This window comes from Physcomitrium patens, chromosome 1 (assembly GCF_059467195.1).
Source record: "Physcomitrium patens ecotype Gransden chromosome 1, ASM5946719v1, whole genome shotgun sequence".
Lineage (NCBI taxonomy): Eukaryota > Viridiplantae > Streptophyta > Bryopsida > Funariales > Funariaceae > Physcomitrium > Physcomitrium patens.
In genome coordinates, this window is record NC_143410.1 from 30,414,744 (window position 1) to 30,430,849 (window position 16,106).

A 16,106-nucleotide genomic window follows, 5' to 3' on the forward strand; every position below is an offset into this window, starting at 1 on the left:
ATTAGTATTTTTTTGGTTGGTGCTGGTGATATGTGAAATTTTTATCCTAAGACTATTGATAAGTTTGTAAAGATCTGTAATAGTTGTAAATCTATTTTTTACTTCTACTAAGTGTAACATCCATAATTTTTCCTTCCATTTCAAACAACTTAATAAATCAATAAATTAAATTAGAAGATAATAATCTGAAACTTCTAATATCAAATAAAAATTTCTACAAAGAAGAATAATCTACTCTCTTTAAAGAAAAAAATTACTATTGGAAAACTAAAAAATTTGTTTAAAGGTGGATAATCAAAAATCTTCAAAGACAAAAATAGAAGTGAGATAATCCACTCATTTCTAAAATAAAATAGTAACAATGAGTTAGTACTTTTGTCAAATTATCAAAGATATGAATCTTGAAGAAAGAAAACTTCAACCCATTCTTGTATCATTCAAAAAGATTAGAAAGTCACTCAAAGATGATATAATATTAAACTAGAATAGTTATTGTTAAAGACAAGAAGATTAGAAAAGTATTGACAAGAGCGAAGAAGACTTCACTCTTGCCTCCATATATATTCTTAACTAGAAATTACTTGGTAATATCCTATAAGACCTCCAAAACATGTTGACTTTGTAAGACACATATCTTAACTTATAAGGCAAGTCTTCTATATGTGTGCCATATAGTTAACTTTTTTTATAAACTATCAATACATGGTTAATTTATTCATTAAGTTTCTAATCAACTAATAAACTACAAGTATATGAAAAGTCAAAGAAATATTTGTAAAGCTTCTAGGAAGCTTTTTTAGAAAATATTATAAAATAAAACTATTTTTATCTACTTTTACTTAATCATATAGGTAAATATTATACTAAATATATATAACCATGATAGTAAATCTATCAAGATATTAGAAAAGATGAAATTTTAAATAGAACTTAATTTATTATAAAAATCCTTGAAATTTTGATCTTATTCCATCAAACTTCTTGGATATACTAATCCTTTCTTTCTTCATGCTTATAGGAGCAAGATTTTTTAAATTTGGTTGTGAGACTAATCTATATACTTCCTTCAAGTACATAACTTTTTGGCATAGACTCTGGACTTCTTCTATAGGTGTATAAATAGTACTTCTGTGGTTGACATTGGTAATTCGTGAAATTTCTATTCTAAAAGTATTGACAAGTTCGTTAAGATATGAAATAGTTACAAATCTATTCTCACTTGTACCAAGTATAATATCTATGATTTTTCCTTCTATTTTAAATAACTTAATAAATCCACAAGTTAAATTAATAGAAGATAATTTTAGATTTTATGGATAATTTTATAGATAATTTTGGATGATTGTGCTCTTACTCTCAAATAGCTTGATGGTCCTCTTAGCTTGATTTGGAATTAATTGATTATATAAGGTCTTTTTTTTCTAAAGTATTTTTATATTCTTTGAGCAAAATTTTTTCCTCTTCAAAGGCCTCTTTGTACAAAGTGATGTTGTCCATGTCCTCCAAAATAAGCTTATTATAGTTGAATTGCCAAAAAAAAAAATTATTCCAACTTTTATTTTCTTATTGTCATTTTATGAGTTTCACTTAAGAGCTTATCCATAATATCTTCAAATATAGATTGTATCATTTTCATAATCTCTTAATTTACTATTTTGTAACTTTGTGACAGCTTGTTGATTACTATGTTTATAAATGTCTTATCTATGATGATTTTGTTGAAAGTCTTTAGCTGATTCTTTATATCCATAGCTTCTATGAAATAAATACTCTTGTCACCTCTTTTTTTCATTGATATTCCATTCAATTTGTTTATCAATAATATGATCGATTGTTGGTTTCGTACACTAAATATTTATCTAATCATGTTCTATGAATCTACATAATTATTGTATTAGAATATTGTTGTAATCAAGCTATTTGTAATTGATATAGTGAATTCCAATTATGCTCTTTGTTTTGATTTTGTTAGTTGTATGTCAATGTAAGATCTACTTACTATGTCCATAAGAAATAATGTGACTAATTTCTTTGCTTTTACTATATTCCACATGTTCTCTCTTTCCAAAATTGCAGACATCTTCAACTTCCAAACATATTATTTTTGAACTCCTAATAGTTTGTTCACCTCTCCCATCTAAAAAATGTTTAAAAAATAAAAAAATTATATATATATATACATATATATAATGAAATTATTAGAATAAGTAATTGAAAAAAAAATCAATCATATAATCTAATTTAAGAATTTTGTAGCATTATCTTCTGAATATTGTTCTTGTACATGTTTTGTACCTTTCTAAAAACAAAATATGTGCATTTTTTTATTCTTTATTCAAAAAATTCTATAAAATATCATGTATTAGTTAGAGATTTTTAAAATGATATAATTCTATAATGTGTGTTAAGAAACCTGACACAATTATGTAATCTTAATTCAAGCTTTTTAATTTTAGTTTTTAATAATCTGTTTATATAATTATTACCTAAACTATAGTTTATAGAATTCATTCAAGACCCAAGACATCACTAATTTACCAGCATATTTATGTAAAAAATATGAGAATAATATTGATATATATTTATTTATTGATTATTTTAAATAAGAACCAACAATTTATTGTAAGTATAAAATGATTTTGATGATTTTTGTAAATATTAAATTTTCTTAAATTTAAAATATAAAATTTAGAATTTAAATTTTAATTATTATTTTAAAATATTGATGGATAATTTTATTCGTTAATTTTGAAGGAAAAAAATCTTATTATACAACAGATAAATACTTTGAAGTGTAGATGGATACTGCCAGATGGATGTGGATGAAGGTCTCGCAATCATTCAAAGCACGGAAAAAGCAGGACGATAAAGAAGAAAAAAAGTAAAGTACAAAGGAAGGAGAAAAGCAAGACCACGAAAATGGCGGGGGCTGCAGCATCGGGAACTCCGCCCTGCGAATTTCCAATTTCAAACAAAAACAGGTTTGAAATTCAGTCTCTGAATTTGTAATACCCGCGATTGCCCTCGGAAGAGCATCGCCTACAGATAACAGCTGCATGACACTCAGGAGCTTGGATCGTGTGTGTGTAACTGAGAGTTACACGATCCTGACGAAAACTCGTTTGTGACTTGTAGTATCAGCGGAGGATCTCACTCTCAATTGATATGCAGTGATTTCGCAGTGGAATTTCGTCGCAGGATTTCCACACAAATTGAAGATCCATCACAAGGGTAGCGCGAAGGAGGATTTTGAATATTTAATTTCCAGGGCTTACGGAGATTAGACGGTGTTCATGCATTTGTAGAGACGGAATGGCAATTCAGGTTTTCGTGGTGTGAAGATTTGGGATATTTTTACAATGCAGGCGTTGAGGAGGGGACATAGTGATGTGATGGGGTTTTTCTAGGGTTTTGGTGAGAGGACTTCGTCCATGGTAGGATGAGGAAGAGGAAGGTTGGGGTGGAGGAGGGGAATCGTGACCCTGAGCGGTGTCCTTATCACCTTCGATTGCTCCGAAACCTCTATGGGACACTTCTGCGATCGCTCCAGGAGGTTGTGCAGGATTTGGGAGATGGTGAGGAGATGGGGCTTGTTCGAGATGATGATTCTGTGGAGTATTTGATTCTTTTGAAGAGGAGTTTTGCGTTGTTGCCGGATGGAGCGTTGGAGCGGGTTGGTCGCGGGGAGGCTATGAATCAGCGATGGAGCCAGCAGCAGGCAAGCATTCATCATCAATCACTGGCGGATTATATGTATATTGTTTTTGAGGGAGGGATCCTTCACATCTCTACAGTCGGGTATTAACTGAAATGTGTTGTTCAGCTTGGCAAGATAATTAAAATTGGAAACGCTTGTAGAGCTCTCTTGTGACAAATCTTTAAAGCAGAATTCGACTACAGCAGCATTTTGAAAATAGGAGAGTAAGGTTGCCCCACAATGGACATGCTTTATATGTAACCTAAGGATGTCCTTTGCTTCTAGCATGGAGCGATTGTCGTATTCATTCTGAACGTTTGACTCACTCACGCCCAGTTGTCTTTGCTCTCAAGTGCTCGCTACTTTGGATTATGAAATAGACAATTGGTGAAACTTTTAATTCTGTTCACCAGACTGAGGAGGTGCAAAAATTCTACAGGTTGTGGAAAGATCTATTCAGCTGCACTTACGAGAGGGAGCCTCCTCGAATGTTCTTTGTTTTGGCTATGGACAGGCCAGTAATTTCTACCTCTTAATGCAATCCTTAATTTTAAGTGCTACAAGTTTTTTATATTGAAGTTTGAGTTATATTACGTTCATGATTCCTAGATCGTTTTGTACTAACGTGTCTTACACCTTGTTATGAGATCCTTTGCAAGTGTATTGTGCATCGAAGAACGTGGGAGAGTGAAATTTGACTTTCGATCTGAATCATTGATTGCGCAGGTTCAGTCAGCAGGATCAAAAGAACTAATTCCAGCTTTTAAAGGGTTAGAACATCATCACTACAATGTAGCCACAGCTTTTATTAGTACCCATTTGTGGGTTACCCTGCTTGCACGGGTAAGCGAGTTTCTTGATTGCTTCCGATATGTATGCTCAATTTTCCACATATCAGTCTTCCAGATTGAGCACTTGTAGATGTGATGGTCATGAACAGTTCTTTAGCTACTAACATCTCAGTATAGAGGATTTGATGGAATCAAATTAAAAGTAGTTGTTATTCTTTTGTTGGGAAGATTGGCTGCTACTAAATATGAGTGACCTTCAATTGAATACACCGGGGCCCTGAGGCAAGTCTATCCGGAGTTCTAACCATCACAACCGTGTGTATATCCTTGCACAGATTGGAGAGGAGAGAATGCTTTACCTACTGTCAAATGCGGCTATTTTTGTGCCGCTACCAAATTATTGTTTGCTACAAGTGGCAGGTCATGCATTTAACATGACTGCTTCAATCATGAAGCAGCTTCCACAATCCATTTCGATCAGAACAACAAGTCATGGCGAGCTTTCGACGGTTCTGCAGCAGAAGGCTCCAAATATTGAACAGAGAAACTCCTATTACAGAACTGAAAAGGTAAAAAGACGCATGGTGTGAGAAAGTGTCAATGTCTCCACTTAATGACCAATCATTTCTATGTATATGTCAACCTCAGATTTTTATAGAGAGCTATCTGTGTTCAACTTAGCTTGTGATACAATTGATAGCTTGTAAAACGAGCTTTATTGGACTTGGATTTGACATTTGTATCTATGCTAGGATATTTTTGCTGAAGGTACTCTCACGTCCCAAAGTTGGTCGAATTTCGAACATGATTCCTTCGGACAGACATTTCATGTAGCTAACATTTGTACAAAATGCACTATCCAGAAATCGCCAATTAGGCTGGGCGTTTCCTGTTTGTTATCTTGGTCCTTTTGAAGTATAACCTTGTTCAATTGACCAGTTCTTATTGTTCTTTTCTCACATAAACCGAGTATTGTTTTTAAAATCATAGTTTGGATTGTTGTCAATCCATTGGCTGAACTCACTTTTAGATTCTATGCCACTGTTACTTTCTTGAAAGTAAAAATTTAATAGAACAGTTACTGAGGCTGCAGGATGCTAACGAAGTTCCTGAAGACATGACATTGTCTAGAAAGCGGGCGAGGCCTTCAAGCTGGGTGCGTCGCAAGCAGTGGAGAAGACAGAGTACGCCCATAACCTCATGCTCTTCTACCGTGACGAAGTTGAGCGATCATCGTGGTACTAGCGGAAATAGGAATCTAGGTAGAAACCATATGTTTTCTTGTGTTAGTTTCTAAATTTACACACACATATATACACACACACACACATATGCAAGCATATATTATATATTGTACATGGTGTGGAAACATCACGATTTTCTGCTCTTGGCAAGTCTTGGATTAAATGCATGCCCTGTTTTTGCAATCACATAGCACATTAACAACTCTTATCTTGTTTCAGCAGGAACTCATTTTGTATGCCAAAGACGTGAGGGTTTAGCTGAGGGTCTGGATGATGTAGACCCAGTCATATTCAGCCACTGCACAGTTGACAAGGTGGAGTTACCAAAGCCAGTACATAGGGTTGGTTTCCCGCCCAGAATAATTGATCGATCTGCAATTTTTTACCACTCCTCATTTTCTTGTCATGCAGGCCTCCCTGCCAATCGTATCTTTCACTATCTCAGCATATCTGCAGCGAGCATAAACTGATGACAACTTGTTTTGATACGTTTTGTAGATGTTCTCATAAAATTCCTTTGCAAGGCGCTACTCTGTTATCTGTCTAGTTTAAAATTGGATACCTCAGTATGCCTTAAATGTCATAGCCTAAGTAGATTGCGCGTTGGTGCTCTTTTGTTTTGCTCATCGAGATCTTCTCTGCTGTACATATGTCGCATATCGTTGATAGAAATCACATTTGGACACCTTCACTAAAATACAGATATTTTGAACACATCCAGCACCAACGAGGCAGATATCTCTCGGGTCCTTGGTTCTGTTTTTCCAGCTCTGGACATTGCAGCTACAGCCTCTGAAAGGGGGTCGTTATTAACAGCAGGCAACGTCACCAAGGATAATTTAATCAAGTGAGTGAGACCTAGCCTAGCTTTTCATATTTGGTGTTTTCTTAGTTTGTAGGACCGGAAGGCTACGCCCAGTGATCTGTAGTTGTGATAGTGATTTTTACAATTATTTTGGCCTTAGTTTTTGATCTCCTCTTTACTGTCTTATGAATTGTTTTGCTGAGAATTATGCAGAAATGTGAAAGGATTGCTGAGAAAAATGGTCCAAAGTGCAAAGCATTGTAATTATGCACGTTTATTGAGCAAGCATTGTCCTCTTCCATCTTACTCGGCACTTTCTCTTCCTAAGGTCAAGACTCCTCGGTTGCAGGATAAGAAACAAGTGCATTTATCTATTCCCTCTTTTTTCATTTGTTCCCTTTTGATTGTATTTTGCTTGGCATTCTGTACTATGTATTGATCAGATGTAAGCTCAACTTTCCACTACAACATGCGCTTCACAAGTCTCGAATGTGATGGAGCTTTAACGTCTCACTACAGCTTGAAGGGATTAATAACCTTGGAATGCTTAACATATATATATATATTTATATATATATATATATATATATATATGTAAAGTGTTAAGGTCAATCTTTCTACTTGCACGTTCAAAATTAGTGGAATGGTACTAAAAGTCGTCATTGTATCTTTTCTTGACAGATGAAGTCCAATGTTAAGGGTTTAAATTTGTTAATGGAGAGATATTTCACACAAGAGAAGGATGACGATTATCTACTTATTAACTCCCTTGGCAGCTCGAAGAAGAACTGCAACCTGACGAGATCGTCCAGGCCTCTGAGTAATGGCCCTATAGGTGGTCCATATCTTGGGGAGATTATGCATCCCGAATACTGTCGAAAACCTGTTGTGAATGAAGGGATACCTCATGAGAAAGATAAAGCTACAGGGCGAATAGCAGATCTGGGAAAGCTTGTAACCCTTTCCTCAACTCACAGCGAAGTTGTCAACTTTTTGTGGGCTGTATGCCGCAGTCTCCTCCCTGAGTCGTTCCTTGGCTGTAACCGCTTCCGGAGGAAACTCTGCAGTGGCATTGCTAGCTTCGTGAGCCTGCGCCGGCATGAAAATTTTCATATCCAGCACTTTCTAAATGAACTCCAAAGTTTTAACACTGCATGGCCTTGCTTTAGTGAAAATGGTCGAAGAACTCGGAAAATTTCTCTCAAGGACTCCGACACTCATGCCTTGCAAATGAAGGCAGAGAGTCCAGGCTGTCCATCGTACGCATGGGACCTTCCGCAGACAATGTTGCAAGACTGGTTGCATTGGTTGTTCACTGAGATGATAATTCCACTTCTGCGTAGTCATTTTTACATCACGGAGGCTGAGAATCACAGACAGAATGTGCTATACTATCGGAAACCCGTGTGGGCTAAAATTCAGATGCTGTCTCTGAATCATCTGGTTGTCAAGTGTTACCGTAAATTAGATCCAACCACAGTTGCTGCAGTCCTACAGAAGCGAGTTCTGGGTTTCTCGCACGTTCGAATGCTGCCCAAGCATAATGGCGTACGCCCCATTGCCAACTTAAGCAGCAGGACAAGATGCGCACTGCCTCTGATAACAGGAGCCCCAAAGGATATTGAAAGTTCCGCTTTGTGCGGAAAGCGACGCAGGACTGATTTGATTGATTCAGTGGATTATTTAGTTAAATTTCGATCAGCAACCCGAAGGAACATCTTGAAACAAGTCAGTTTTGCGTTCAAGTCTATTAATTCACGACTAAAAGGCGTGCACACGTGCCTGAAGTACGAACAAGAGACTCATTTAGAAGATTTGGGTGCCTCAGTATTTGGTTACAAAGATGCGTATAGCAAGCTTCTACCATATATCAGTCATTTGAAGAGCTTGCCGGGAGGCTTACCGCAGATGTACATGGCAGTCTGCGATATTTCTAGAGCTTATGATACAATTAAGCAAGATAAACTGTGTGAGGTGGTATCTGGATTTCTTCGGCTTCCCGTGTATCATATTCGACGTTATGCTACTATCTTCAACTTTATGGGTAGTACCAGAGCCTCCTACAAACAGATATGTACAACCTCAGATCAGCAACATGATATTTTGAAGTTATTTATGGAACTTGCTGCCAGGCGTTCACATTCCATTCTTCAGGATCAGGTTTGGTCATGCTCTTTGAATTATCCGTGCATTAATTTTCCTGCATTTGTACTCATTTAGTTCAGATTACAAGGGTTGACTTCCGTGGGGTGCAATGAGATCTTTCCTCGAGTGTGTATCACAAGCTGTATTGGAATAGGGTACCGGTGTGACTAATATCTTAGTTCATTGATCTCCAAGACTGAGCAATCAATTGACCCAAATGGATTTCCGGTTTGGCAAACAGGGTATGGTCACACGGTTGAAACAAAGTCAGATCCTGGGGCTTATTGAGGAACATGTTAAGAGGAATATAGTGAAGATTGGGCCTCACTTTTATTTGCAGAAAACAGGTATTGCTCAGGGCAGTGTGCTTTCTCCACTTTTGTGTTCAATATTCTTTGGGCACCTGGATGAGCACGTCCTGATGCCACTTCTGCAGCAGCCTGCTTCGGTCTATAGAAATGATTTCAGGAGTCAACAAGAGGGTGAAAATGAAGTAGAAATTTCTTCGGCGAGGTTACCATCAGACTTACTGGAGGTTCCAAAAGTCATAGAAAATGGTGAAACTATACTCTTGCGATTGATTGATGATTCCCTCTTCATCTCAACTTCGCAAAGTTCTGTGGCAAGATTTGTGCAACTCATGCATGACGGTTTTGAAGAGTATGGGTGCTATGCTAACCGACAAAAGACAGCTGTAAGTTTCGACTTGCTTTTAAACAAGAATCAGGAAAAAATAGCCCTCGGCGTATATATGACCAGCGATGGAGCCAGATTTATGCGCTGGGGTGGCCTGCTAATCAACTGCTGTACATTAGAAGTCCAAGCCGATTACACCAGGTGCTCTTCTATCCACATTTTACAGTGTGATGATAGTTTTAATTAAAACCAGGATAGACTTTTAACAGATTGTGATAAACCAGAATGTCTTTCTTACTGAAAAGTATTGGAAGGTGCTTATAAATATCTGCCCGCTAACTTCCGCTTCATTCAATCGCCGCACTATTCTTGCATTGTGATGTACGGTATACGGGAGTCACTGGGACAACTTTTCGGTTCTGTGTAGGTATATTGGAGAGCCCATAAAGGGTACGATTACAGTAGTTCGAAAGAAAAACCCAGGAGCTCAAGTGCCAATCAAGCTGTGCCATTTTGTGCGTGCTAAGAGCCATCCTATACTCTATGATCTTAGAATCAACTCGCCTTCAACAGTCCGCCTCAATGCGTATCAGGCTTTTCTTCTGTGTGCCATGAAATTTCATGCTTACCTTTGCAGCATGGAACGTACTTGTTGTCACCATTCTCCATTTCTTCTACAGGCGATCGAAGTGACTTCAAGGTAAATTCAAAGGTCAACCTTTGAATGCAATTCGTTGTGCATTTGCTTGAGGTTCGTAAAATGATTTTCACTAGCAACTATCATGATCTTTTGCCTTAAATAGTGAAGCGTTTTGGGAATATTGCAGCTACATGCATGGGCTGCTGAGAAAACAAATGCAAGAAATGGGAGCTAGTGCGCACCTTGGCATGACAAAGGATGAAATGACGTGGCTGGCATTGCATGCTTTTCTGAAGGTACTTCATAAGAAGCAGTCTCGATATACAGAACTTCTATTTCTTATTCAGGAGAGGCTTGGCACACCAAAATACGCACCCTTAAGTTATTGCCCGCATCTAGCTTCTGCCCGTGATGATAACAGGTCAACTATGTTCAAGCTCATTATATATTGAACACAAATTTTCTTATCTTTCCTGGAATCCCTTGGATGTCATTAGTCATGACATCGTTACATATGTAAAAATCAATTATTTATCTCAATTCTCATCATAAATCGTTGCTACTGTCTTAAAGACATCTTGCTTCTCCGGCACCTCAACGATGAGTAATGAGGTTTCAGTGGTCATGTTTGCAAGACAAAGACACCGAAAATGTAATTAACAATCTTTATCACAATTCATGAGGCTGAGTAAGATGTCCTTTATTTGTGTACTCATATGGTCCACTATTTCAGTGTTTGTGGTCATTGACCATCTTATGTTGCATATTCCTAAGGATGATCAGAGAATGAAGTTTTCTCATCATCCAATGGGCTTGACTATGTTTGTCCTGAATGAAAGACATAGGGATGAAGCAAGTGTACACAAGTTGTGCATATTAATTTTGTTAGAGTAATAGTAAAGAAAAACAAAGATGTAATCCCTTCATGGTCTCTTTTTTGGCTTGAAATGGAGAACCGAACTGTTTGGCAATAGTAGGTGGAAAATATTGATAATTGAAGCTTTTATTTTACATAACCCTAAAACCTGGTACAACTGATAGCCAAACTCTCCGAGTTTGTATCCAGAAACCGCCATTCAATTATCTAAAAAAAGATCTAAATATTTAATTTAAAAAACATTTTACCCTTGGCCTGCTGCCTCCGAGTTCAAGACCTGACTAAACGTTCTGGACACTGAACTCCATGCTCCATGATAACCCACAATACCCCATCGTCCACGGTTTTCATCCTTGTACCGAGTTTAGGGTTGTTCATGGGTCGAGTATGGGGTAGGCAATTCTAAGAAAGCGAGTTTAGCGTCCCATTCAGCTTGTTGTGCGTGAATAAATGCAAAAAAAGACAACGAAACTGGACAGTTATGTGCGTCACTCATTCCTGAAAAATGTAGCGAAGACACAAAAACACTGACGAATACCATAATAATACACCACAACAAATTCAATTGACAACGGTATAAAAAACCGACTAAAGCTGCTGAACCAACAAACTCTGACAAATTTGACAAATTTAAGCTTAGGTTCTCACCAAAGCAAAAAAACATCTGGACAAAGTTCCAGCTTCAATCAACAGAATATCACAAATTACCACGTTACAACCTGTTCTATCAAGCCTTCATGTCGTGTTAACAAAGTGAACACAGTTTCAAAGAGCACTCGAGTCCATAATTTCACACCCTCCAAACACTACTCACTCCGCACTATACTTGTACCTCCGTCCTATCAATGCCCATCTCCATTACATCCCTACACCCACGGCACCCACGCCGTCCCTCGTACCCACACCCTTGTAGCAAGCTTTCGACCACTACTGCTTCGAATGTACCCTCCACGCCTCTTTCCTCTCACCATCCTTAACACGACACCAACCTGGACCATCGAGTCCTTCGGCCGATGTGCCGCTCGTGAACAGGAGTCGCATTGCCACACCTTTTTACACCACCTCCTTCACACCACCGCCCTTCTTCACCGGATCGGATGGTACTGCCCAGGCGGCCGCTTCGGTGGCAACTTCCGCAAAATAAACAGAACAAGAGCTGATGGAATGATCTCCACAACCTGCACGCACACACCACCCACCACACACCACACCACAAACACCGTCTCAGCGTCATCGTCGTCCCCAACCCCACAAACCCACACGCACCACCCCCACAACTCTCCACTCCAAACTGCCCACATCTCTTACCGTGTAGTATATGCCGTTCAAGATTGGATGGTACAGAACGTCCAAATCCATTGCTTTGTTGAATACCGAGAACGCCATCTGTCGCATCCACCCACGCATCAGTCCAACACCCACCAAACCACAATGCTCCACAACCCCCCACCTTTCGCACACACATTGCCATCGCGTCATCGTATCGCTCTACACACACATGCAACCACACCACCCCAAGTGAAGCAACAACTACGACCCTCTGCAAACCCTGTGCATTCTGCACACAGCCACTTACGATGAAAGATCTGATGGTGAAGCATATGAAACAAATAGCCGTCACACACCCAACCTCGCGAAGTTTCTTTCGGCGGCCCTTCGATTCGATAGGGAACCGCCTCAACATGAGGAACAGCCTGGTACCACATCAACACATGCACACATCGATGAATAAACATACCATGGGCTTAATATGATCAGCGGTCCCCACACAACAGCTCCAGTTGGCGAATGCTACAAAAAATAAAAAGATACAATTTTACATCAAGCCAATGCAGGTGGCCCCCAAGAAACATATCTGACGAGACTGCTAACACCCAGAACAGAGCTTACCTTCCACCATATATTATGAATCCCAGCGCGGCCACAAGCGAAACAACTGCAAACAATACAAACACCTACTCCATCAAAGGCTGATGTGATCAAGATGATTTGGAAAACACCTAAAAACTGCATATTTCATGAGGGAGCACCACAGAAAAGATAGTGAGTAAAAGACTGCAAGATCATGCCCTACCTGCAAAGAAAATCTTTGCCACAGTCAGCATAAGAGAGCTTGGAGTATACCACAAGTAGCCCCAGATGAAAACCTTTACAATTCAACCAATGCAATCCATCATAAATAACTCTGGAAGATATGACCATAGAACAGATCAACATCAATCCAAACGGTCCAAACTCAATCTGCGCGTTAAAAGCACTCGATCTCCGGTAGGATGGATTCCCCCTGCAATTAAATCAAATGACTCTGTCTAGCACAGGCACAGACCTGACTCAAATAGATTGCGGCATTTATGATGAGAAACATCGGTCGAAGTCTGTCGGTTGGGAGGCTTCGAGCCTGAAATCACAGAAAAATCCGCACAATAAATCTCGCATGTCGTCTGTTACATGGGTGCACTCAACTCCATAGAATTCAGAACATTTCAGCCATTTGTGAGAACTTAGCAGCATAGCTACCAGTTGAATGAAGAGAGCCACTCCCAACCTTACCTGGTGATAGATTTCAGCCCAGAAAAGCACCAGAAGAGTATATGTTGTGAAGAAAATTATGCCCGGCAGATCCAAAAGAACGTGTTGCAATATCTGCATCCAGATGAGATCGCACACCAATCGGTGAGTGAGCGGAGGGTGGAATTAAAGATATAGTTTGAACACATACGTCAGCTGACTTTCACAACACAGCCCCAATTGATCGATGCACCATAGTTACCTATCATCACAATATCCACACCCATGACAATCTTTAGAGGAATTCCGACATTGTAATCAAATTCCCCATGTGACATACCTCAGGAGATAATGCCTGCACATCCTCACGGAAGCAAAAAACTGCGGCGCGCACTGCAATACACCAGAAATTGATCGAAATGATCAGCACATATAGATGTAGGGACATCCCATATAAGGCTGGAAAAAGATTCGCACAGTACGCACCTCCATTAACGATGAAATTCAAGAGATGGAAGACTTTCTGTGTAGTCCAACCATACTCTGGAGCGCGAAACCTTATCCGTATCAGTTGCACCTACACATTCCAAACACACTTGATGTACATGTATGCACCGAAGAACACAATATAGAGGTTCTGTATTGAAAAATCTTCAATGCCTCGCTCATACAGTACACATTGCTATCATGTCGGCACGAGAATCTTCATGGCAAACAAGACGAAAGCAGAGGTTCACTGAATGACAAGGGACATTCAACAATAACATATAGACGGCATTGTAGAATTATTTCGAAGTAAAACCCCAGAACCATGCAGTCGATTTGTACAAACGTTGCACGTTTTGAGTTGGACATTCTGCTATAGTATGGCATTGCTGATGGGAACTTGCAAGCTACGGTTGTTACAGTAAATATGTCAGTGCATGCTGTACAGAGCTGGATCCCTAATTTCACGTATCAATTTGCAAAACTTTCGATTTTCAAAGCTCTTATTCAGAAACTCAGGAAAGCAGTGCATGTAATCGGAGCTTTGCACTAGAAAGTTCGAAAGCAGAAAGAAAACAAAGTAGTCGCACCCCTCATTCTGGGCTTGCTGTATTGACGTACAACTCCATGATTCAATATTACATATTTCAATCCGCGATAATCGAACTCAAATTTCGTCGAGGAGAAGGGCCACAACCAGTTCTAAAAGCATAAGATTCGGCCAATTCCCACAGAACAACTCGATGACATGCTAACTATTATCCCGTGACATGAAGACGGCACGAAAATTGGAGCGAAACTGCTACGATAGGAATTTATAAGTTGGCTCACGTAACCTTCAACCCAGACTGTTCATCGATTAACCAACTGTAACATAATTCGACTGAAAAAGTTAAGTGGTTCATAACTGCTCAATTGCACCCTTCACCAATTCTCTACACCCAAGAACTATAACCCGACATCTATCTGTCCGTCAATCAATCAATCAATCAATCAATCAATCCATCAAGAAAGCAAGAGAGCAATCAATCGATCAATCAACGCGTTCTCACTCCCCCTCCCATGTCAGATCATCAATTTAGGGTACCCCAAAAAATCCGCAGGTACCAGCGCGATCACGGCGATCACAGCGTACGCAATCGCCAGTCCCAGCCAGATGCGCTCCTGCCAGAGCACGGACGAGTCCACCCGACGCCACCAATCCGCAATGCCCGTCACAGTGCCAACCGGCATCGCCAGATACAGACCAAACCCTGACTCCATTGCGCCCCGCCCCTTCCCGCACTCGAATTGGGGTCAAATCCAGCGCTCCTTGGCTCACATCAAACCCGGAATCCGCAGGTAGCGATCTCAAAACATCCCCAGAGCGGAATGCGGGGTGATGCCGTGAGACCAGACGACACCAACATCGATCACGGATACAAAAAAAGAGAGCGGCTCTCTCTCTCGGTGTAGCCGAACGGAGAAAGTCGCCCTGCTGGTCTGACTGATTTGCGACCTCCCTCCTCTTACTCTCTCTCTGTCTTTGCTACCCACCCTCCAGGTTGTCTACCTACTAGCCACCTGCCTAGTCGCCAGCTCACACTACCCATCACCACATGTTGCATGCGCGTGGTCATGGGTACCCCTTGGTGCGCTCTTTTCATGCCCCCCTGGGTCTCATCTGCCTTTTGCTTTTTGGAACCACTCTTTTCTCGTTTTCTTTATGTGTTGATTAGTTACAACATATTGAGATCAGAAAGAAAATTATGGTATATACTAAGCTACCTATTTTTCAAATAAAACTGTTTCTAATGTTCTCCTACTTTGAATTTTTTGTGTGCATAAATGAATATAAAAGTTAATGCTTTTATTCTTATCTTTAAAAGTTTGCATAGTATGAATATATATTTTTTAGTAGTAATAATAAATTATATAGTGGAGTTATGAACGAAAATTATAGATATGTTTGAGTTGTTATCACAAGAAATAATACAAAATTCATTACCAAAAAAACCTTGCATTTATGTTACTTGAACATTGTTTGCTGAAGTAATGTTAGTCTTTTTCACCCACAAAAAGATTGGTTAATAACTACCTCATACATAGATATAATTCATGTTAGTTTTATTATTATGAAAAATAATTTTTATTATTATAAAACAAGTTGAACTTAAAGGCTGTTTATAAATAGAATAAAATCTTTAGAAATTTTCTATCCAATCTTATTAAAATAGTTTTTTTAAGCCATTATATTGTAATGAAGATAATACTTTATTAAAACTATAAAGGTTTTAT

The 16,106-nt window shown here is 39.0% G+C and overlaps 2 protein-coding genes across 9 annotated transcripts; one reads left to right on the forward strand and one right to left on the reverse strand.

The window, feature by feature from the left end:
* The first annotated feature begins 2,987 nt into the window (after positions 1-2,987).
* Positions 2,988-10,671, forward strand: LOC112282743 (telomerase reverse transcriptase). 8 transcript variants are annotated; one of them, XM_024520780.3, is made up of 12 exons: positions 2,988-3,718; positions 4,137-4,211; positions 4,424-4,540; positions 4,824-5,057; positions 5,567-5,750; positions 5,952-6,158; positions 6,435-6,579; positions 6,751-6,898; positions 7,219-8,697; positions 8,924-9,519; positions 9,746-10,018; positions 10,146-10,671. In XM_024520780.3, the coding sequence occupies exons 1-12, from the start codon at positions 3,440-3,442 to the stop codon at positions 10,408-10,410; spliced, it is 4,002 nt and encodes a 1,333-aa protein (XP_024376548.1). In that variant the 5' UTR covers positions 2,988-3,439; the 3' UTR covers positions 10,411-10,671. The 8 variants fall into 8 exon arrangements, with proteins under 8 accessions (XP_024376548.1, XP_024376576.1, XP_024376557.1 ...); XM_024520808.3 differs by having other exon boundaries at positions 6,751-6,865; XM_024520789.3 differs by having other exon boundaries at positions 5,955-6,158.
* Positions 10,672-11,557: 886 nt separating this feature from the next.
* LOC112282795 (tobamovirus multiplication protein 3) lies at positions 11,558-15,302 on the reverse strand. The gene is made up of 10 exons (XM_024520873.3): positions 14,937-15,302; positions 13,830-13,920; positions 13,684-13,736; positions 13,386-13,478; positions 13,162-13,233; positions 12,910-12,982; positions 12,726-12,771; positions 12,412-12,529; positions 12,144-12,221; positions 11,558-12,013 (listed from the first exon to the last, which is right to left on the reverse strand). Exons 1-10 carry the CDS (start codon positions 15,090-15,092, stop codon positions 11,921-11,923), a joined length of 873 nt encoding a protein of 290 aa, XP_024376641.1. The 5' UTR covers positions 15,093-15,302; the 3' UTR covers positions 11,558-11,920.
* Between the last annotated feature and the right edge of the window lie 804 nt (positions 15,303-16,106).

Coding starts and splice junctions, on each gene's coding strand:
- LOC112282743 (XM_024520780.3), top strand. CDS start 3,440: ATGAGGAAGAGGAAGGTTGGGGTGGAGGAGGGGAATCGTGACCCTGAG. Junction 3,719..4,136: donor AGCGATGGAGCCAGCAGCAG/GCAAGCATTCAT, acceptor AAAATTCTACAG/GTTGTGGAAAGATCTATTCA. Junction 6,159..6,434: donor TGCAGGCCTCCCTGCCAATC/GTATCTTTCACT, acceptor ACTAAAATACAG/ATATTTTGAACACATCCAGC.
- LOC112282795 (XM_024520873.3), bottom strand. CDS start 15,092: ATGGAGTCAGGGTTTGGTCTGTATCTGGCGATGCCGGTTGGCACTGTG. Junction 13,921..14,936: donor TGATCGCCGTGATCGCGCTG/GTACCTGCGGAT, acceptor TGGAATGTGTAG/GTGCAACTGATACGGATAAG. Junction 12,222..12,411: donor TCACCATCAGATCTTTCATC/GTAAGTGGCTGT, acceptor TGGATGCGACAG/ATGGCGTTCTCGGTATTCAA.